At 39.7% G+C, this 16,865-nt stretch overlaps 2 protein-coding genes across 3 annotated transcripts in view; both read left to right on the top strand.

Moving 5' to 3' along the window:
* The window catches only part of LOC122650246 (transcription factor GTE4-like), a 30,171-nt gene extending 22,255 nt beyond the window's left edge, over window positions 1-7,916 (top strand). Inside the window, exon 8 of the transcript XR_006331401.1 lies at window positions 7,906-7,916. The gene's annotated coding sequence lies outside the window, so the exon portion shown is untranslated. The remainder of the gene's footprint in view (window positions 1-7,905) is intronic.
* Window positions 7,917-10,120: 2,204 nt separating this feature from the next.
* On the top strand, window positions 10,121-15,506 carry LOC122651788 (pyruvate decarboxylase 1). 2 transcript variants are annotated; one of them, XM_043845323.1, is made up of 8 exons: window positions 10,122-10,643; window positions 10,726-10,889; window positions 12,353-12,914; window positions 14,123-14,211; window positions 14,302-14,419; window positions 14,556-14,744; window positions 15,014-15,429; window positions 15,470-15,506. In XM_043845323.1, exons 1-7 carry the CDS (start codon window positions 10,167-10,169, stop codon window positions 15,182-15,184), a joined length of 1,770 nt encoding a protein of 589 aa, XP_043701258.1. In that variant the 5' UTR covers window positions 10,122-10,166; the 3' UTR covers window positions 15,185-15,429; window positions 15,470-15,506. The 2 variants fall into 2 exon arrangements, with proteins under 2 accessions (XP_043701259.1, XP_043701258.1); XM_043845324.1 differs by lacking the exons at window positions 15,014-15,429; window positions 15,470-15,506 and having other exon boundaries at window positions 10,121-10,643; window positions 14,302-14,474; window positions 14,525-14,616.
* The last annotated feature ends 1,359 nt before the right edge of the window (window positions 15,507-16,865 follow it).

The following is a 16,865-nucleotide window of genomic DNA, read 5'->3' as shown; positions in this document are numbered from 1 at the left end:
GTGGTAAGAAAAAGATTTTCAAAATTAATTGAATGTGATTTATCATTATATCATTATAAAAAAAAAATTGTCATTGTCTTGCATATTTTTTAGTATTATGTCAAATATAAAGATTTACCTTCCTTGGAAAAAAACTGTGTTATACTATAAGGGTAAAAAAGTAAGATTATAAATTATTTAACACTTTAAGGAATATCAGTAATAAAACCTCATTAAAATAGTAGCATGAAAATAATGGTAGTAAAATAGTTTAGCCAAAGTATCAGCTTCAACATCTATAGATGAAGAGATAGATGAAGAGAATAACTCTCATAATTTTACGATCCTAAAAGTCGGTTAATCTTTTGAGATTGGTATAAATATGAAAAGAATACTAACTTAGTATGTGTTGTTAGAAATCCTCCACACCACGAATAAAATTTCGCTGCTACATGTACGTGCCTGAACCTCAGCAAACCACGTTTACCTTTTATTATTTAATGTTAAAAGATAATAAAACATAAACTTAACTGAAATGTAATCTGTTTGCTTAATGTTAATCTAAATATTATTCCAACTTTGCCCTTTTGTTTGGAATACAATAGTAAATTAAAAATAAGAGATGTAATGGGAATCAAACACTGAACCACGCTCTCGCCACTTCTTCTTTTCTTCTACTTCTTCTAGGTTTACACACACAAAACGCATATAGAAGGAGCTCAGAGCCTCTTTCGACAAGAATATCTTGACGTATAGAAACAGGTAAGAGTAATACGATCAAAAAAACCTTTTTTTTTTAAGATGAATAAAATTTCTGAATATTGTGAATAATTCCTAAATATTCAAGGAATAGATAATTCCGTCTACAATATCAGGTTCCATAGAAGCTTGTTGCTAATAACTTGAGAAATAACTAATTCGAAATTTTAAAATATTTACAAACCTTAATTAAATAATTACAAGTATTGATCAATTTTTTGTGAAATTTTTGGAATATAAGTTTGAATGCTTCACTTAATTGGATTCCACTTTATCCATAAACTTCATGATTATATTTTGTCCCAAAATTATCATCTCTTTAAAATTTGCAAGTCCAATTGAAAGTTAAGGGGAGATCCTCCTTTGCTATTGGCATTAAGGGTGTGCATTATCAAAAGCTCCCATTAAATATGCTTCCTTCTAGCACTGCAAATGCAATATACCTTGGAACCCTAAAGTTCTTTTTTTTTTTTAAAGGTAATACAGTTTTCTGGTGGAGCTTGGAGACAGAACGCATCAAAAGAATGAAGAAGAAGTTTCATGTGTGTAAACCAAGAAGCAGAAGAAAAAAATAAAAAACGGAGAAGAAGAAGAGGTGAGAGCGTTGTTCGGTGTTTGATTCCAATTGTATCTCTTGTTTTTAATTTAGTATTGTATCCCAAACAAAAGGGTAACAAATGGGTAATGTTAGAATAATATTTGGATTAATGTTGAGCAAACAGATTATGTTTCAGTTAAGTTTCTATTTTATTTATTTTTTAATATTAAATAATAAAAGATAAACGTGGTTTGCTAAGGTTCAGCCACATACATGTAGCAGGAACAATCCTGCTATGGCCATAACAGCAAAATTTTAGCACAACCCCCCCCCTCTAAAAAATGATTGTTTAACGTAAAGATTTCTCCTTTTTTTCTTTTTTTTTTTTTGTCAAATGTAAGCAGGTTCTGGCCCACCTTCATCTAGAACTACTTTTGTCAAACCTTAAATATATGCCTGGTAGTAGTTCGATTGGAATCAAAATTTGGTAAATATTGTCCATATTCACATCATCATCTAGAGCTATGGTTGAAATTATAGATTAATTAAGATATATCACCAAACTTCATGAATTATCTATCTTAGAAGTCTAGTTACCCCAAAAAAAAAAATCTATTAAATAATCAATATGTCAAAATCATCAATCCATGCATGAGAAAAGGATATAGCATATTCAACGGTTCAAAATGAAGGCATGATGAAACATATATTCATATCAAAATACTTTTTAAAATCTTTCTTGTTTATAAAATATGTTTTTGGTGAAAATTGTTTATAAAAGATGTTGGTTGCCTACTCTCAAGTCTCACCTTTCCACATGACATATGATACGTGGCTTATGGGCATATTTTTTTCACCATGTTTGTCTAAGTGGGATAAAATATCTAATCCAATAATCTATTCCTCGGGGTGGCAACTTTTTTTATATAATTTATTTTGTTTTCATCTTCCATTGTACTTTAGAATTTTTCTTAATAGATGATCCAACCAATTCATTTATTTGAGGAATTGAAGCATAATTCGGAGTAACTTGGGCATTTTATTTATGATCTATGTGTATGGTCTCTGAAATCCGATGTGGTGCCTATGTCAATGGAAAAAAACCACTCTCTTTCTCAAAAATAAAAGATACAATTTGATTGAACTGTAATAAATTGTAGAAAGGAAATTTCTGGAATTGTCATCTCATTTGTTGAAGAACTTTCACATATGTAATTTTTTTTGTACTTTATGAAGATTGTAATCGAAGGATCAAGAAGTTAAACATGTTCTGCTACCATTCGATCGCATACTTGGCATAATAAAAACATCTCATTATAAGTAACAAATTATAAATGGGAGTGTCTGAATGGCACCTCTAGATGTATTTAGAGTGCATCTACACTCTTTTAATTGTTTGTTGTCTCATTTTTAAGGGAAATTATCCACACCATCCCCCAAGGTATGTGTCATTATTTTATTTTAAAGCACCCACACTAAATATGCAAATATCAATCGGTTCTCCTAATCGAGAAAAAAAAAATTACACACACCCCCCTACCATTAGTCAAGGGTTGTTAACTAATGATCTCTGATGGTTATTTTTTTTAAAGACAATTTTACCTTTATTAGTATATAAACTATCTATTCTACCTTTTCAAACAAATAAAAGATGGGTAAAGTACACGTACCCCCCTAGAATGCACCCAATATTCCTCATACCTCCCTAAGCGGCTCAATATTTCACATACCACCCCTCAATATTCCATGTACCACCCTTGTTTTACACCCCAAATCCCATTTAAGTCCACACCAAGTATTAAATGCTCTAAAATGACCAAACTACCCTTTCTTCTATCTTTTCTAAAATTTGAAAAGACCTAATTGCCCTAACCTATTTGCTAAAATTTGAAAAGACTAAAATACCCTCATCTTCCCCAAATCATCATCTTCTTACAATGTAGATACCCAATACCACCACCACCACCACCACCACCAGCGCCGCCGCCGCCGCCACCACCACCCACCATTAACACATCACCACCTTAAAGCCCCACTTCCAACTCCTCCACCTATCTGTGCAAAATTTGAAAGGAATAGAGAGAGAGAGAGAGAGAGAGAGAGAGGAAGCAGTTTCCGTTGCATTTATACAAATTTTTTTTTCTTTCACACTAGAAATAAAATGTTCCATTTTTTTCAAAATTTGAAAGAAAACGAAAAGAGAGATCTTTTTCAGTAATGCCTGAGATGCTTATGCTCAAACAGTAAGGCATGTAAATGATGAGTGCAGAGTGGTTTTTTTTTTTTTTTTTTTTTTAAAAATTACTGTTTCGTTTGGCAGAGTTGCAGTTAGTGCTTTAGGCAACAGGTGATGGGGGAAGGAAAGTGGAAAGATAAGTTTCGAATATGCTATAATACTAGGTGGGTGAGAATCAATTCGATGTCGCGCTATACCTAAACAACCATCGAGTGACACGTTGGCTGCGATCAAAGTCATTTAGGGGATAATCTCTAGTTAATTAGTTAAGTTTTAAGTCTGGATGAAGAGATAAGACACAATACCTAACTGGGTTGAGATGCTTACTTCAAAACAGAGACGTGGGTGGTGTTAATTGTTAAATTCACTCGATTCCACTTGAAAAGTCTAGCGTCGAGGCCATTCTGATGGTGTTTATCCAGTCTGTGCATCGGTTGCTCTCAATTCGGCTTTTGAAGGAAGAATACACAGGCAGATGAGGGTTTCTCCCCTTTTGAGTAATTTTTTCCCCGATCCTAGTAATCAAGCAGATCTGGGTTATGTAGCGAATGACTCAGTTTTCTTAAGGAAAAAAAAACGAATCTTTGCAGAGCATGATCAAGAGATTGTGGGGTTCGAAAGATGAAAAATCTGGAGGAGATTAAGGAAGTAAAGGAATTGAACCCATGAAGGAGTGGATTCCGACAATTTTCTCGGTTACGGACTATGGTGGGTGACACAGATCGGTACCTGTGAAAGTTGAGAAGGTTGAGCCGTTGAGGGAGGGGAGAGAGGTGCGATTAAGAAGTTCAGAACTTGGAGTGGTGATGGTGGTGGTGGTGAGGGGAGAGAGGGGTGCGATTAAGAAGTTCAGAACTTGGAGTGGTGGTGGTGGTGGGGGTATGTAAAAGACGATGATTTGGGGAAGATGAGGGCATTTTAGTCTTTTTAAATTTTGGCAAATAGGTCAGGGCAATTAGGTCTTTTCAAATTTTAGAAAAGATAGAAGAAAAGGTAGTTTGGTCATTTTATAGCATTTAATACCTGGTGTAGACTTAAACGGCATTTGGGGTATAAAGCAGGGATAGTACATGAAATATTGAGCTATTTAGGGGTACGAGGAATACTTGGGTGGATTCTAGGGGGGTACGTGTACTTTACCCATAAAAGAACCAAACGTATCCCTTCTGCTTCCTCCCACCCCTCTACCCCAACGAAGTAGAACCTTCCGCCACCTCAATACCAGACTTGTTGGAAGTGGAACAAAGCAGAGGAGTGAGCCGTTCACCAATGGCATTCACCGGAAACACTACCCTTGCCAAGCCCACCTTCTTCCCCACCTCTCTGAAACCACCGCAGCCACCTAATCCATCTCCCCATCTTCACCAACTACCCCAACTCCTCTCCGTGCCGTCCTCTTGACATCACTAACACCCTCTCAAACCCCAACCCTAAACGCCCCACCTCCACCACCAGCGTCACCTCCATCTCCGCCGCATCCACGAATCTCCAGACTCTCATCCTGTCATCCACACTCAGATTTCTCCCATTCTCTCCTGCTGTCATGCACCTGTGTTATAGTAACCCTCTCTGATACAGATAAGCAACCTCCACAATAGATTAGGTTGGAAACTCTTCAGCCCCAAAGGAGGAGTATGAGACAGTGGACGAAACTGATGCTTGACTTGATTCAGCAGATGGGTTATCCATTTTGCTTTGAACTTGAATCAGAGAATCAGTGGGTGGGAAGATGAATAGAAAATGCAGGGGAGATGAAAGTGCTTAAACTTCTTGAATCTGGAATACATCACAACCCTCTTTCCTCCAGAGAAAGGCTTTTCCTGAGAACTTCCTCTGCTGCCTACTGCGAGAGGCGGTGGTGGTGTTTGTTATCTTTTGGAGCTAGACTGATTGGGTCTTCTCTTCTCTCTCTCTCTCCTTTTTCCCCCTTCCTTCCCTTTTCCAGCCATTACCATGGAATCTCTTGATAGGGTCTCCATGGAATTCGAAGCCACTTAGAAGTTCATTCTCAGGTGGGGACACTACCCCATCCGAGGAGGCCAGGGAAGAAATGATCTTCGATGATGGTGATCTTCAAGAAGCTGATCATTGCTTGAGGGCGATCAACGAGATCCAACGGTCTATTGAGTCCGTTCAATGTCCGGAGAACTATTGATGTAGGCAAGGTTAGAAAATTAACTGATTTTAGTGTGTGGAAGCAAGAGTTTCACTCATTTAATTTAATGTCTTGAAATATTTGCTCATTGGTTTAAATGTAATTCATTAGCCATTCTTTGCAAATGAATATAGATTACCATCTTTCTTGGTAAATTTAGGCTATTTCTTGTCCATGAATGAGTCTGAATCTCAGATGAAATGATGTGAACTTGATTTCATCATATAAACTAGTCATTGATCTTGAGTAGCTTATGGCATATCACTGGAGGTTACATCCTGTCAATTTGGATAACATGCCTTCATATAGAGTGGAGATATCTATCTGACCAACACCATAGAGCAGACACAGGAATTGCCCAACATTTCATATTTAGTTCCTTCACATTTCTCATCTCAGTGGTTTTCCCAGAGTATGCTTTTCTAATTACTCACCCTACATTAGCCATAGAAGATATATGAAAACGATATGTGGTAGTTTCAGAAATGTGTTTGTAAAATCAAGGGCATTGAAGAAGATGAGGGATATCTTGGTCCTGTTGTGCCCCTCCTACTACTGCCTTTCATTCTATGCAAGACTAAAGGATTGGTGCATTACCACAGATGGTTAGGAATTCTAGGACTGCAGGAGCAGTTAAAGAGAATTCATGTGGTTAGGAATGGATAACCTTGAATGGAATGCATACCGTGGTTCTTTAATCCAAGAACTAGAATCTTATTACTGCCAATGGCTCCTTTCATCTCTAAGGAACACCAAAGTTCTCCATAGCTCCAGGTTTATCAAGATGCCTCAAATGCAATATATATTCCAGGGAAATTGGATTATTCTGTTACTCAAATTAAGATGGAGATCCCTAGAGAGATAATTACCCAGATATGGGAAATTGCAAGAGTGCAACATTGCCATGGTGTTGATACAGTGGTAGAGAGCAAGAGACTTGTGGATGATTGTCTAACATTTTGGGAATGCATCATTTAAAAGTCAAGTCTGTGACACGTCTCAATTTTAGCTCTAGGTCCATTGAGATACTTCAGATCGGTATAATCAACTCTTACAGGAGAAACATAAGGGAATTAAATGAGGAGCTTGATTAATTATTTTTTTGGTAAATAGGACCTTGATTCAAATTTGGACTTGTAAAAACTGAGAGCACATCCTGTCAAACTTTTCATCCACTAGCTAATCAAGAATCAGTTCTCTGTTCTTTTTTACATTCTTGAGTTGGTCATTGTAAAGAAGCTTCAATATGTGGATATATATCAGGAACTATAAAGCTTAGGTTTAGGTTCTGATATGGGATTTTCTCCATACTTATGCCATTTTGGATACAACCTGTATCACTTTGAGGCCTGTCTCTTCATTCCCAGCTTCTTCTATGCAATTTAAAACCTGATACTATCTGTCTACCTTGATGAGCCGAAATAAAAAATTTGTTCATGCTATTGAACTAGTTTATCAGCTGTGATTTGTATCATAGTTTTAACTTTGATGAGCTTGTGAGTCATGTGTTGTGGTGGCACAAATGGACTGTTTCAAAAACCATTTACAGTAGGTGAAATACTATACATGGTTCTGTAAAATGCCATTTTACAGAACAGGTCCAGAACTTTTCCTGGTAGGATTGCATCAAATTAAACAACTAGTTTCAACTTTTTATTAAAGTTTGGACTGCCTCTCTATCTTTCAATGTTTCTGTTTGCTGCCTAATCAGGTTATATATAGTATGGGGATTGGGGAGGAGAAGTGTAAGCTCTCTATCTACTCACTATATTCATGGTTACGAATTGCCTCAACCTCAAATAATACTGATCGTTCGTTCTGGTCTTGTTGGCTATGATTATAGAGTAACAGTTTTTTTTTTTTTTTTTTTTTTTTTTTGGGTGCAATTTAAGGGCCAACTGGCTATGATTCCATCGGGGCCCCATAAGGAGGCAAGGAGAGAACCCACAAGAGGGATCAAATATGGAACCCCAAGGCTCCACTTTTTGAAAAGCAAATAAATATGGATTAGGAGTTGCTAAAGAAACTTGAACCACCGATCAAACTCCTTATGCAAATCTCCCAAGGGAGTAACAAACCACCAGGGCAAGCCCTGGATCGATAGAGTAAAAGTTGAGGTAGACACATTAGCAGAATCATTTGAAACATTGAACCAAACATTCCTAGTTTTGTATTTTTCAAAGTAGGGATTCTAGACTTCTACCTTTCTAAGCGAATTGGGAATCTTCCTTCTTTAAGTCTCAAAGATTAATCAATCTGTATTTTAACCCAGAATGGCGGCTGCATCGTCTGAATTATAAGTAAAAATAATAATTAAAAAAAAAAAAAAAGGGAAAAAGAAAAACCATACACGAGCAAAATGGTCAAGTGGGGACAACTCCACAAAGATCAGGGGCGCCCACATTAGGGGTCCTTATCGCCCCTAGTACTGGGGGTGCTGTGCACATCGTGCGGTGCAGCACCACCCACGTGTGCACAGTGGGGCCCACTATGCACACACAGGCGGTGCTACGCCGCACGATGTGCACAACACTGCCCCCAGTACTGGGGGCGATAATTTTCCCCACATTAGAGGGTGTGGGTTTTTGGGCATGCACATTTTTTTCTCTCAAGGGGAAATTATCACCTCAATTTTTCTGTCCGTCAATTCCCTCTAATAGTGGGAGGTGGACTCCACTCGAGCAGTGTGTTCAGGCAGGAGGTAGGGTGGCCATTTCCACTCCCTATTAGATGGAATTGAGGAAATTGAGGGGCAGATATATTGAGAGGATAAAGATCCCCATTTTCCCCCCTAAGGGCGCACAAGAGGGATAATGGATCATCTACATGTGAGCGTACATGTTAGAGATAACTCATTGTCCTTTTTGTTTTCATTAATACCCCTACTCCCATAAAGACGCATAAGGGGGTGAATGGATCATCTGTACGTATGTAGATAACCACAAGGGCATGGTTTTAAGTATCGGTATCATATCGCTCATATTAGGCGATACGTATTGATTTTGTTTGTAGTTGATCTTGATATTGTACCAATACCATACCAGTGACACGATACAGACTAGGGATAAAATGGTCAGAAAATCTATTTTTTCAAGGAGATTCAAGGGTAATTTTGTTTGATACAACCGATCCATTCTGATACTATATCAGTATCGTATCGATTTTGCTTATCAGTATCATATCGATTTTGTTATCAGTATCGTATCAATTTTACAAGTGACCGATACCCAATCCGATAACGTGCACTAGAACCATGCACAAGGGGCCATAGAAGGACCTATAGAGGGATTAGAAAGGGGCCATATATTAAGGGCCACACACTTATTGTCAACAAAGGATTGGGCTGAGAGTCGAATAGTCAATCAAACCCACTCATTTGTAAGATTTCCAGGTAGCCTATTTTGTGAGTCCTACCAGTGAAAGAACGTAACTCAGTCGTGTCAAACATACCGCCCTTGCATTCTGACCATGAATTATTTTTCTATTCAGTTTCTTGTCTGGTACGGTTGTCCAGTTTCTCTCATAGGGAGGTGGAAATGACGATTTAACCTCACTTGCACATTGTGTTTAGGTAGCGGATTAGGTTGTCATTTCTGACCCCCCACCTCTGATCATTTTCGGGGTTCCAAGGGTGTAGTGGTCATTTCGTACACAACTATATCAGGGCACAAGGCAATAAGGCACAGGGCGGTGTGCGAGAATTTTTATCCTCTGTTGTTCCCTATCCGAACAGCACAATGTTGTGCCCTCACATGGGGTGCGAAATGATGACTTAATCTCCCTCCCTCGGGCTGTGTTTCGGTCCACTTGTACGTTGTACCTTTCCCAGTTGGAACTTGGAAATCCGAATCTATCTTCACTCTTCAGGGCTGTTAATCGCGAGTTCACGACTCAACAGGTGGCGACTGCTCTCTGTCTCTCTCTTATTGTATTCCTTTTTCCCCAAACTGCTCATTTGTAATTTGACACAATTCACACAACTTGCTGAACCACCACCTCAGCTCCCACAAATCAGAAACTCAGAAATTTTTTATTTCATACATCCTTGTCCGTATTCAATGAGTTCTACACTTAACCCCCTCTAATCTAATGTATTCTAATCAAAAGAAGTCCCTGCCCCACCGGTTGAATAGTCTGTCTCTAAGAAGGTCGTCTTTCACAAATACCAATCGAATTGCCTACCTTGAGTGCTACTGTGCTTTCTACCAAAAAAAAAAGTGCTAGTGGTGCTACTTACTGCTATCAACCAATCGCATCTTAATTCATTGTTTTCTCCTATCGGCCTTTCCCCCCTTCCCCAATAGTTCCCTATCTTTCCTTCCAATGTCCTCTCTCTCAGTTTTCTTTTTCTCCAAAACCGCCCATGGTTTTCGAAACCCACTCTTCAACCCCTCTCATGAATCAAAGACTCGCGACCAGAGACTTATAAGTATGTTTCTGCTGCATTCAACCCTTCCTCATCTATTCAACATCATCAAATAAAAAACCCATAAAGAAAAATGGAAACCCAGATCCATAACGGCGGCTTACCGCATCCGAGCACCGCCCCTTCCTTTGTGTTGCCCAGCTCCCCCAGCTCCTCTCTCGGCCGCCATATCGCTCGGCGCCTCGTTCAGATTGGGGTGAGTGACGTCTTCTCTGTTCCCGGTGACTTCAATCTGACGCTGCTCGACCACCTGATCGCAGAGCCCGGGCTGAACCTGATAGGCTGCTGCAACGAGCTTAACGCAGGGTACGCTGCAGATGGCTATGCCCGTGCACGTGGCGTCGGTGCCTGTGTTGTTACCTTCACGGTCGGTGGGCTTAGCATTCTCAATGCAATTGCGGGTGCTTACAGTGAGAACCTCCCTGTTATTTGCATCGTCGGTGGACCCAATTCCAATGACTATGGAACCAACCGGATTCTCCATCATACCATCGGATTGCCTGATTTCAGCCAGGAGTTTCGATCCTTTCAGACGGTCACTTGTGCTCAGGCAAGTCACTGTTGCATCTCTACTACTGTTACTTTTGGTTGAATTCTGTAGTTGCTGATGGCTGGCGTTTGTGTTGGTGCAGGCAGTGGTGAACAACTTGGACGATGCGCATGAGCTGATCGATACTGCAATTTCAACTGCTTTGAAGGAATGCAAGCCTGTTTATATCAGCATTAGCTGCAACTTGCCCGGAATTCCTCATCCGACTTTCGCTAGAGAGCCCGTGCCTTTCTCCCTTCCTCCGAGGTACATACACCCCCCCCCAGATTGTACATGAAACAGACAGGCCTTTTTTTTTTTTTTTTTTTTTTTTTTTTTAAATAATGCTTGTGTTAGAATTTGATTATTCTTCCTGATTTCCTATTTTTGGATGCTCACTTTGATGCAAAATTGTTTTGTAAGGTGGGGTAGCTTTATCATTTTATAAAGTTTATAAATCATGGCTATCTTTACTTTGATTAAAAGGTTTTTGATTAGATGTTATATCATGTGTGACTTCAGATGATATAGATAGGTTGACAGAGGGGAAGTGCCCAGAGAAATATTTGGTCCCCTGGTTTAGGATCGAGCTTGGTTTATGGAGATTAAGAGTCACGAAGCTCTTCAGGGACCAGGAAACAAAGAGGAATTCTCCTTATTGAAAATTCTCCATATTCCTTTCTCCTTCTGTGTGTTTAGTAGTTAAGATTGGTTTAGGCATAAGCTTTGCCTTTGCAATGTGGCCATCATCTGGACTTGATCCTGAGAATCCTCTGTGTCTGACTTGAGCTATTAGAGGATTGAGACCTTATCTTTTCCCCATTTCCTCTTTTGTGTTCCCTTTTTTGGTTTGTTCATTCATTTTTTTTGAGGGGACATTTGAGTGTTAGATTTAACATTTGTATTGTTTCTGCCTTTATGGTCTTGTATAAGCTGGGTACTTGATTTCGACGATTTCGACTTTTGATGAATTCCAACCTAGTTTTCAATGGAGAAAGTAAATTTTCACCATTTTTATTGTTGTAACTAAGTATTAGATGTTTCCCATGAATACCCCTGTACTATGTCGATGTTCAAATTGGTCATCATAAGCTCCACCATTTTGCACCCTTCTCTATTAATTATAATTATAGTGTAATTAAAAAAAAAAAAACTTTAGTTCTATGTATGGCTGTTCTACAACTTAGTTGTATATTAACAAATGTTTTCAGGTCATGGCCTTCTCTTACAGCAGATCTTGCTTTTATCCTTCTAAGCTCTTGGTTTGGTTTCTCTAAAATTATGGAATGGAGTTATTCAGGCTTCACTTGTTTATGGTTGGCTTTTTTTTTTCTTCTTATGGGCATAAATCTGTCTAATGCGATTTGATCATGCTATAGAGTTGCATTGATCTTAGCTTATTGGAATAGATGATGTGTTAGTATGTTAGATGCTTTTGCAGATTTGCAGTTGTTCGCTACTTTTTCTTGTTGCAGAAGCTCCACATAGAATGATATATATATATATATATATATATATATAGGAATTATGTTTCCCTTAATTAGCTTGGAATGAACCAGTTTAATTATATGTCAATTAAGAATCTTAGGCTATCAAATATTGATATTTCAGTATCTGGTTTTTCTTTCATGCCAATTAGAGACACTGAAGAGTATATTCTGATTATCTTTTTCTGGGATGGGGGTTGCGGGGCTGTTCACCCATGTTTTAATGTTGATACTTGCATGCAGGGTGAGCAATCACATGGGATTAGAGGCAGCTGTGGAGGCAACAGCTGATTTTCTGAATAAGGCTGTAAAGCCTGTGATTGTGGGTGGGCCTAGACTAAGGTTTGCGAAGGCGCAAGACGCATTTGTAGAGCTGGCAAATGCATGTGGTTATCCAATAGCGATTATGCCATCAGGAAAGGGATTGGTCCCAGAACAACACCCACAATTCATTGGGACGTACTGGGGTGCCGTCAGTTCCAATTTTTGTGGGGAGATAGTGGAGTCTGCAGATGCCTATATGTTTGTTGGCCCCATCTTTAATGACTACAGTTCAGTGGGCTATTCCTTGCTGATCAAGAAGGAAAAATCGGTGATTGTGCAGCCTAATCGTATCACAATTGGTAATGGACCTTCCTTAGGTTGGGTTTTCATGGCCGACTTCTTGAAAGCATTGGCCCCAAGGCTGAAGAAGAACAGCACAGCGCTGGAGAATTATCGTAGGATCTATGTCCCTCATGGCATCCCTGTCAAGCGTGAGCAAGGTGAACCTCTGAGAGTTAACATCCTCTTCAAGCACATTCAGGTTAGCCAAAAGAAGCATGACCTAGATCATTCTCTTACTTTTTCCTTTCATTTTCTTATGATTGCTGAAGTGTGACCAGATGCCTCTTTCTGCTGAATTCATGAATTGATCAGCTTATAATTTTTTTGAACATTGTATGCATGACTTCTGTCCAATTAATGGTATGTATCATGTGCTGATCTCGTGAAGTAGCTCCCATAGATGAAAAACAATACGATTGGGAGTTTTGGCTATCTGATCAATTACTATTTGCAATTTGATTCATCATCAATTAGGTGAGTCAAATAGCCAAGAAATGTATGTAATTACAGGATCTTCCACTTAGTAGCTTCATTGGCTGCCCATAAGGGCTCCACAGATTCCCCATGCCAACCTCAAATCACATGTAACTTTCGTCCTAGAAGCACTATACCATCTGGCTAAGTAAGCCCTCCTATGCCATTTTTGGAATAGAAACTATTACGGTAGCTGCAATCAGTAGGGAAGAACTCCAATAAATAGTGGACCAAATAACCCAGTTGGGGTATGAAACTTGACATGTTCTCAATCGTGAGGGTTCCCAGTCCAATGGATGTTCAGATGGGCCACAAAACCCTCCACATGGTGATTTGTGACCTCTCTGATTTTAGTTACACAAAGGGATGATGGGTGGTGGGTGGTGGGTGGTGGGTGGTGGGTGGTGGGTGGTGGGTGGGGGTTGGGGGCGGGGAAGAGATTTCTACATTGGTCACCTTGACTTACTTGCTATTTGACGTCCCAATTTGAACCACTTGGATAATTCATTGATGTGGATGTCCACTGGATAGGGGACCCTCTATACAGCTGTGATAAGCTGCCATAGTCACCTTGAAGGGTTTACTAGGTACCTTTCTATCAATTCCAAGAATTTGTTTATTTTTCTTTGGGCAAGAGATCGCTATCTGGGCATGTATCCCCTGCACCAGTGTGGGAGCCAATGAGAACCTGTGCATGGGCATCAACACGGATGGGATATTCGATTTCCACAGGGATGGAATGGTAAATTTGGCCCGAGTCTGGGCGCAGGAGTTACACAACCATTTAGCATTCTCCCCCCCGCCTCCCCTTTTTTTTTTGTAATTTTAATGTGTAACTGGATCATTTGTTCCTTACTTTTTGTACACTTCTTGGTCTTCTATGTATGGTTTGTGTACTTGTGCTTCTCTTATTTAACCTCACTTGTTGAACAGAATATGCTGGGGGGAGACACTGCAGTTATTGCAGAGACAGGAGACTCATGGTTCAACTGCCAGAAGCTCCGTCTGCCAGAAAATTGTGGGTAAGTCACGTTGGTTGCTTATGGTAGTTAATATCAACACCAATTTATGTCGGCAGCGTTCTTTCAAAAACTGACAGTCACTTCATACAGTTACGAATTCCAGATGCAGTATGGATCAATTGGATGGTCAGTAGGTGCCACTCTTGGGTATGCTCAGGCTGCTAATGATAAGCGTGTGATTGCTTGCATTGGTGATGGAAGTTTCCAGGTCAGTCATGTTGATGGCTATTGTGTGCTTGCATGCAGGAGTTGAGAAAGGAGGGGTGTGGAATAAAAATGATTCTTTGGCCAGTTTTGCATAACATGTGGAAAGCTCTAACTCTAATTATTCTCCTTTTCTTTAGGTGACAGCACAAGATGTTTCAACAATGTTAAGATGTGGTCAAAGGAGCATTATATTTCTCATCAACAATGGAGGATACACAATTGAAGTAGAGATACATGATGGCCCATACAACGTAATAAAGAACTGGGACTACACCAAGCTTGTTGATGCCATTCACAATGGTGAAGGAAAATGTTGGACGGCCAAGGTCAGTATGGATAATCTGTTTGATACCTTTAGCTCCCATTCAGAGGTTGCATGTGACAGGAGTTGTGCAACACTTCCTCTCATACTGCACATGTTTCTTCTATCATACCAACTGTTCTGCATCAGGGAATTGTGTATAGGATGCACACTATAGGGGTTGGGTTCATTTCTGAAAACACCATAGATGCACCATGTTTCATTTTTATTGATGCACACTATGTTGATGAGATAACATAGAGAAGGTTAACTCGAAGGATCATATGGATGCAGGTCCGGACGGAGGATGAACTAACAGAGGCTATTGCAACTGCCACAGGAGACCAAAAGGATTCATTGTGTTTCATTGAGGTTTTTGCGCACAAGGATGACACTAGCAAGGAGCTGTTAGAGTGGGGATCTCGTGTTTCTGCTGCAAACAGCCGCCCTCCTAATCCTCAGTAAAACTTGAAGATCTGATTTGGGTCTGAGGAAGATGTATTTTGCATCATTTGCCATTCTCTATTTAAAAAAGTTCTATAAATCGTGACTTGTGTAATTAGAATGAGAAATAGGATGGTGACACAATAACAGTGCTTGTTTGATGCATCAAGGTGACCTATTAGTCAACCAAAAAATGCAAAAAATATATGTACATTTTGTCTGTAGGTTGAGATGGAGTCCCCCAATAACTTGCAACAGGGCCATCCGTTGTTGGCATTTCATTTGCTGGCAATTGTTGGAGGTGAGCTATCACAGAAGTCCAAGCATTGTAATATTTTGTTTTAGTTTCCGAGTGTATTCGTCATTTGCAATTTTTTCTTGTCATTGTTGAGGGCGTGGGGAGAGTATGTTCATGATTTGTTTTCCATATGATTCTTGCCCATCTTTGTTTGGAGGGCCCGGTATAGGGTCTTATAACACTCTTAAGCAGTTACAAACGAAAGAAATTCAACTCGCCGTCCACCACACCGATGTCATACTGTATGTAGCCAGCTTGGAATTTTTATTTTTTTAGGGTAGAAGAATTAATTCGGAAGTGTTTTGTGTACATTCTGAGGCTTCTTTTGCACAAAGGTCAGAAAACCTGGATGGAATGTGGTCAAATTGTCATACATGATACTAACAGGGCCTTCCAGGCAAGAAGGTCAGTTATACTGTTGACATCTCTTGAAACAGGCACAAAAGATGAAGATAGAAAATAGTTTCCAATTGGTGGGTGGGGGGGGGGTGTTGGAGAGGTGATTTATCGAATTAGCTCCTTGCAATTTGACTCAACCACTAGGTGATCATATCCTTCTGCAATGGCATACAGTAACCCAGAGCTTCTCGTAGGATAACAGATTGGAAAGCTGATGGTTCAGATGTTGCAATAAATATACTCTCCGGGGCCTCCTTTGTTGCAATCTAGAGGAGGTGGTGATGCATCACAGTTTAGCCTAAAAGTACAAGCAGGAGGAGGTTTCCATTTCGAATAATGGGTGGAGCTTGATGGAGAGCTTGAAGGGAGGGCCGCCATTTGGGTTCTTAAGGTTCGCTTGAAATTACTCCTGATGTGCCGACTTTCCTGTATTGATGACTTCGATTGGAGACCAAATTTTGCGCTTAAAAAAATGATCATTACGAATAATCTATAGGTACCAACAGATAAAAGAACATAATCCAATGACATATCTACTGATCAGCTTATCTTGAGACTTGAGATATGATGGAGCTCCAGCCTTGGATCCGGAGGTGTATAAAAAGGAAGGAATAAAGAGGCACCACCTATGAAAGGGAAGTGTTTCATGTGTAGGAGCGTGGTCTCTATGCATGCATGGAGCCAACGGGGGATTAGGCTCCTCTCCTTGGAAGACATCACCCAATGAGTGCCCAATGATGCATACATCAGTTGGACTGTACCACACATATCCCAACGCATGTCCAATCAGCCATCAAGATATGTGCGGCACAGCCCAGCTGTTGGATGTCTCATTGGGCACTCATTAGACGATGCCCTCCAAAGAGAGTAGCCGAATCCCACCAACAGGGTTAGTTATTCCTCCTCTGTGTCTAAATTCAGTGTGCACGTTCTCCTGGTAGTTCTTTTCTCCTTCAACAATTCTCAGAACATGAAAAACGAGGAAGATTTTGAAACCCAAAAATG

The sequence above is a fragment of the Telopea speciosissima genome, chromosome 2 (genome assembly GCF_018873765.1).
Source record: "Telopea speciosissima isolate NSW1024214 ecotype Mountain lineage chromosome 2, Tspe_v1, whole genome shotgun sequence".
Classification (NCBI taxonomy): domain Eukaryota; kingdom Viridiplantae; phylum Streptophyta; class Magnoliopsida; order Proteales; family Proteaceae; genus Telopea; species Telopea speciosissima.
This window is presented reverse-complemented; position numbering and strand designations above follow the sequence as displayed.

What these genes read in the sequence shown, in the direction of transcription:
- LOC122651788 (XM_043845323.1), top strand. Translation starts at nt 10,167, where the DNA reads ATGGAAACCCAGATCCATAACGGCGGCTTACCGCATCCGAGCACCGCC. An exon ending in CCTTTCTCCCTTCCTCCGAG is followed by an intron (nt 10,890 to 12,352) that starts GTACATACACCC and finishes ACTTGCATGCAG; the next exon opens with GGTGAGCAATCACATGGGAT. An exon ending in CGTCTGCCAGAAAATTGTGG is followed by an intron (nt 14,212 to 14,301) that starts GTAAGTCACGTT and finishes CACTTCATACAG; the next exon opens with TTACGAATTCCAGATGCAGT.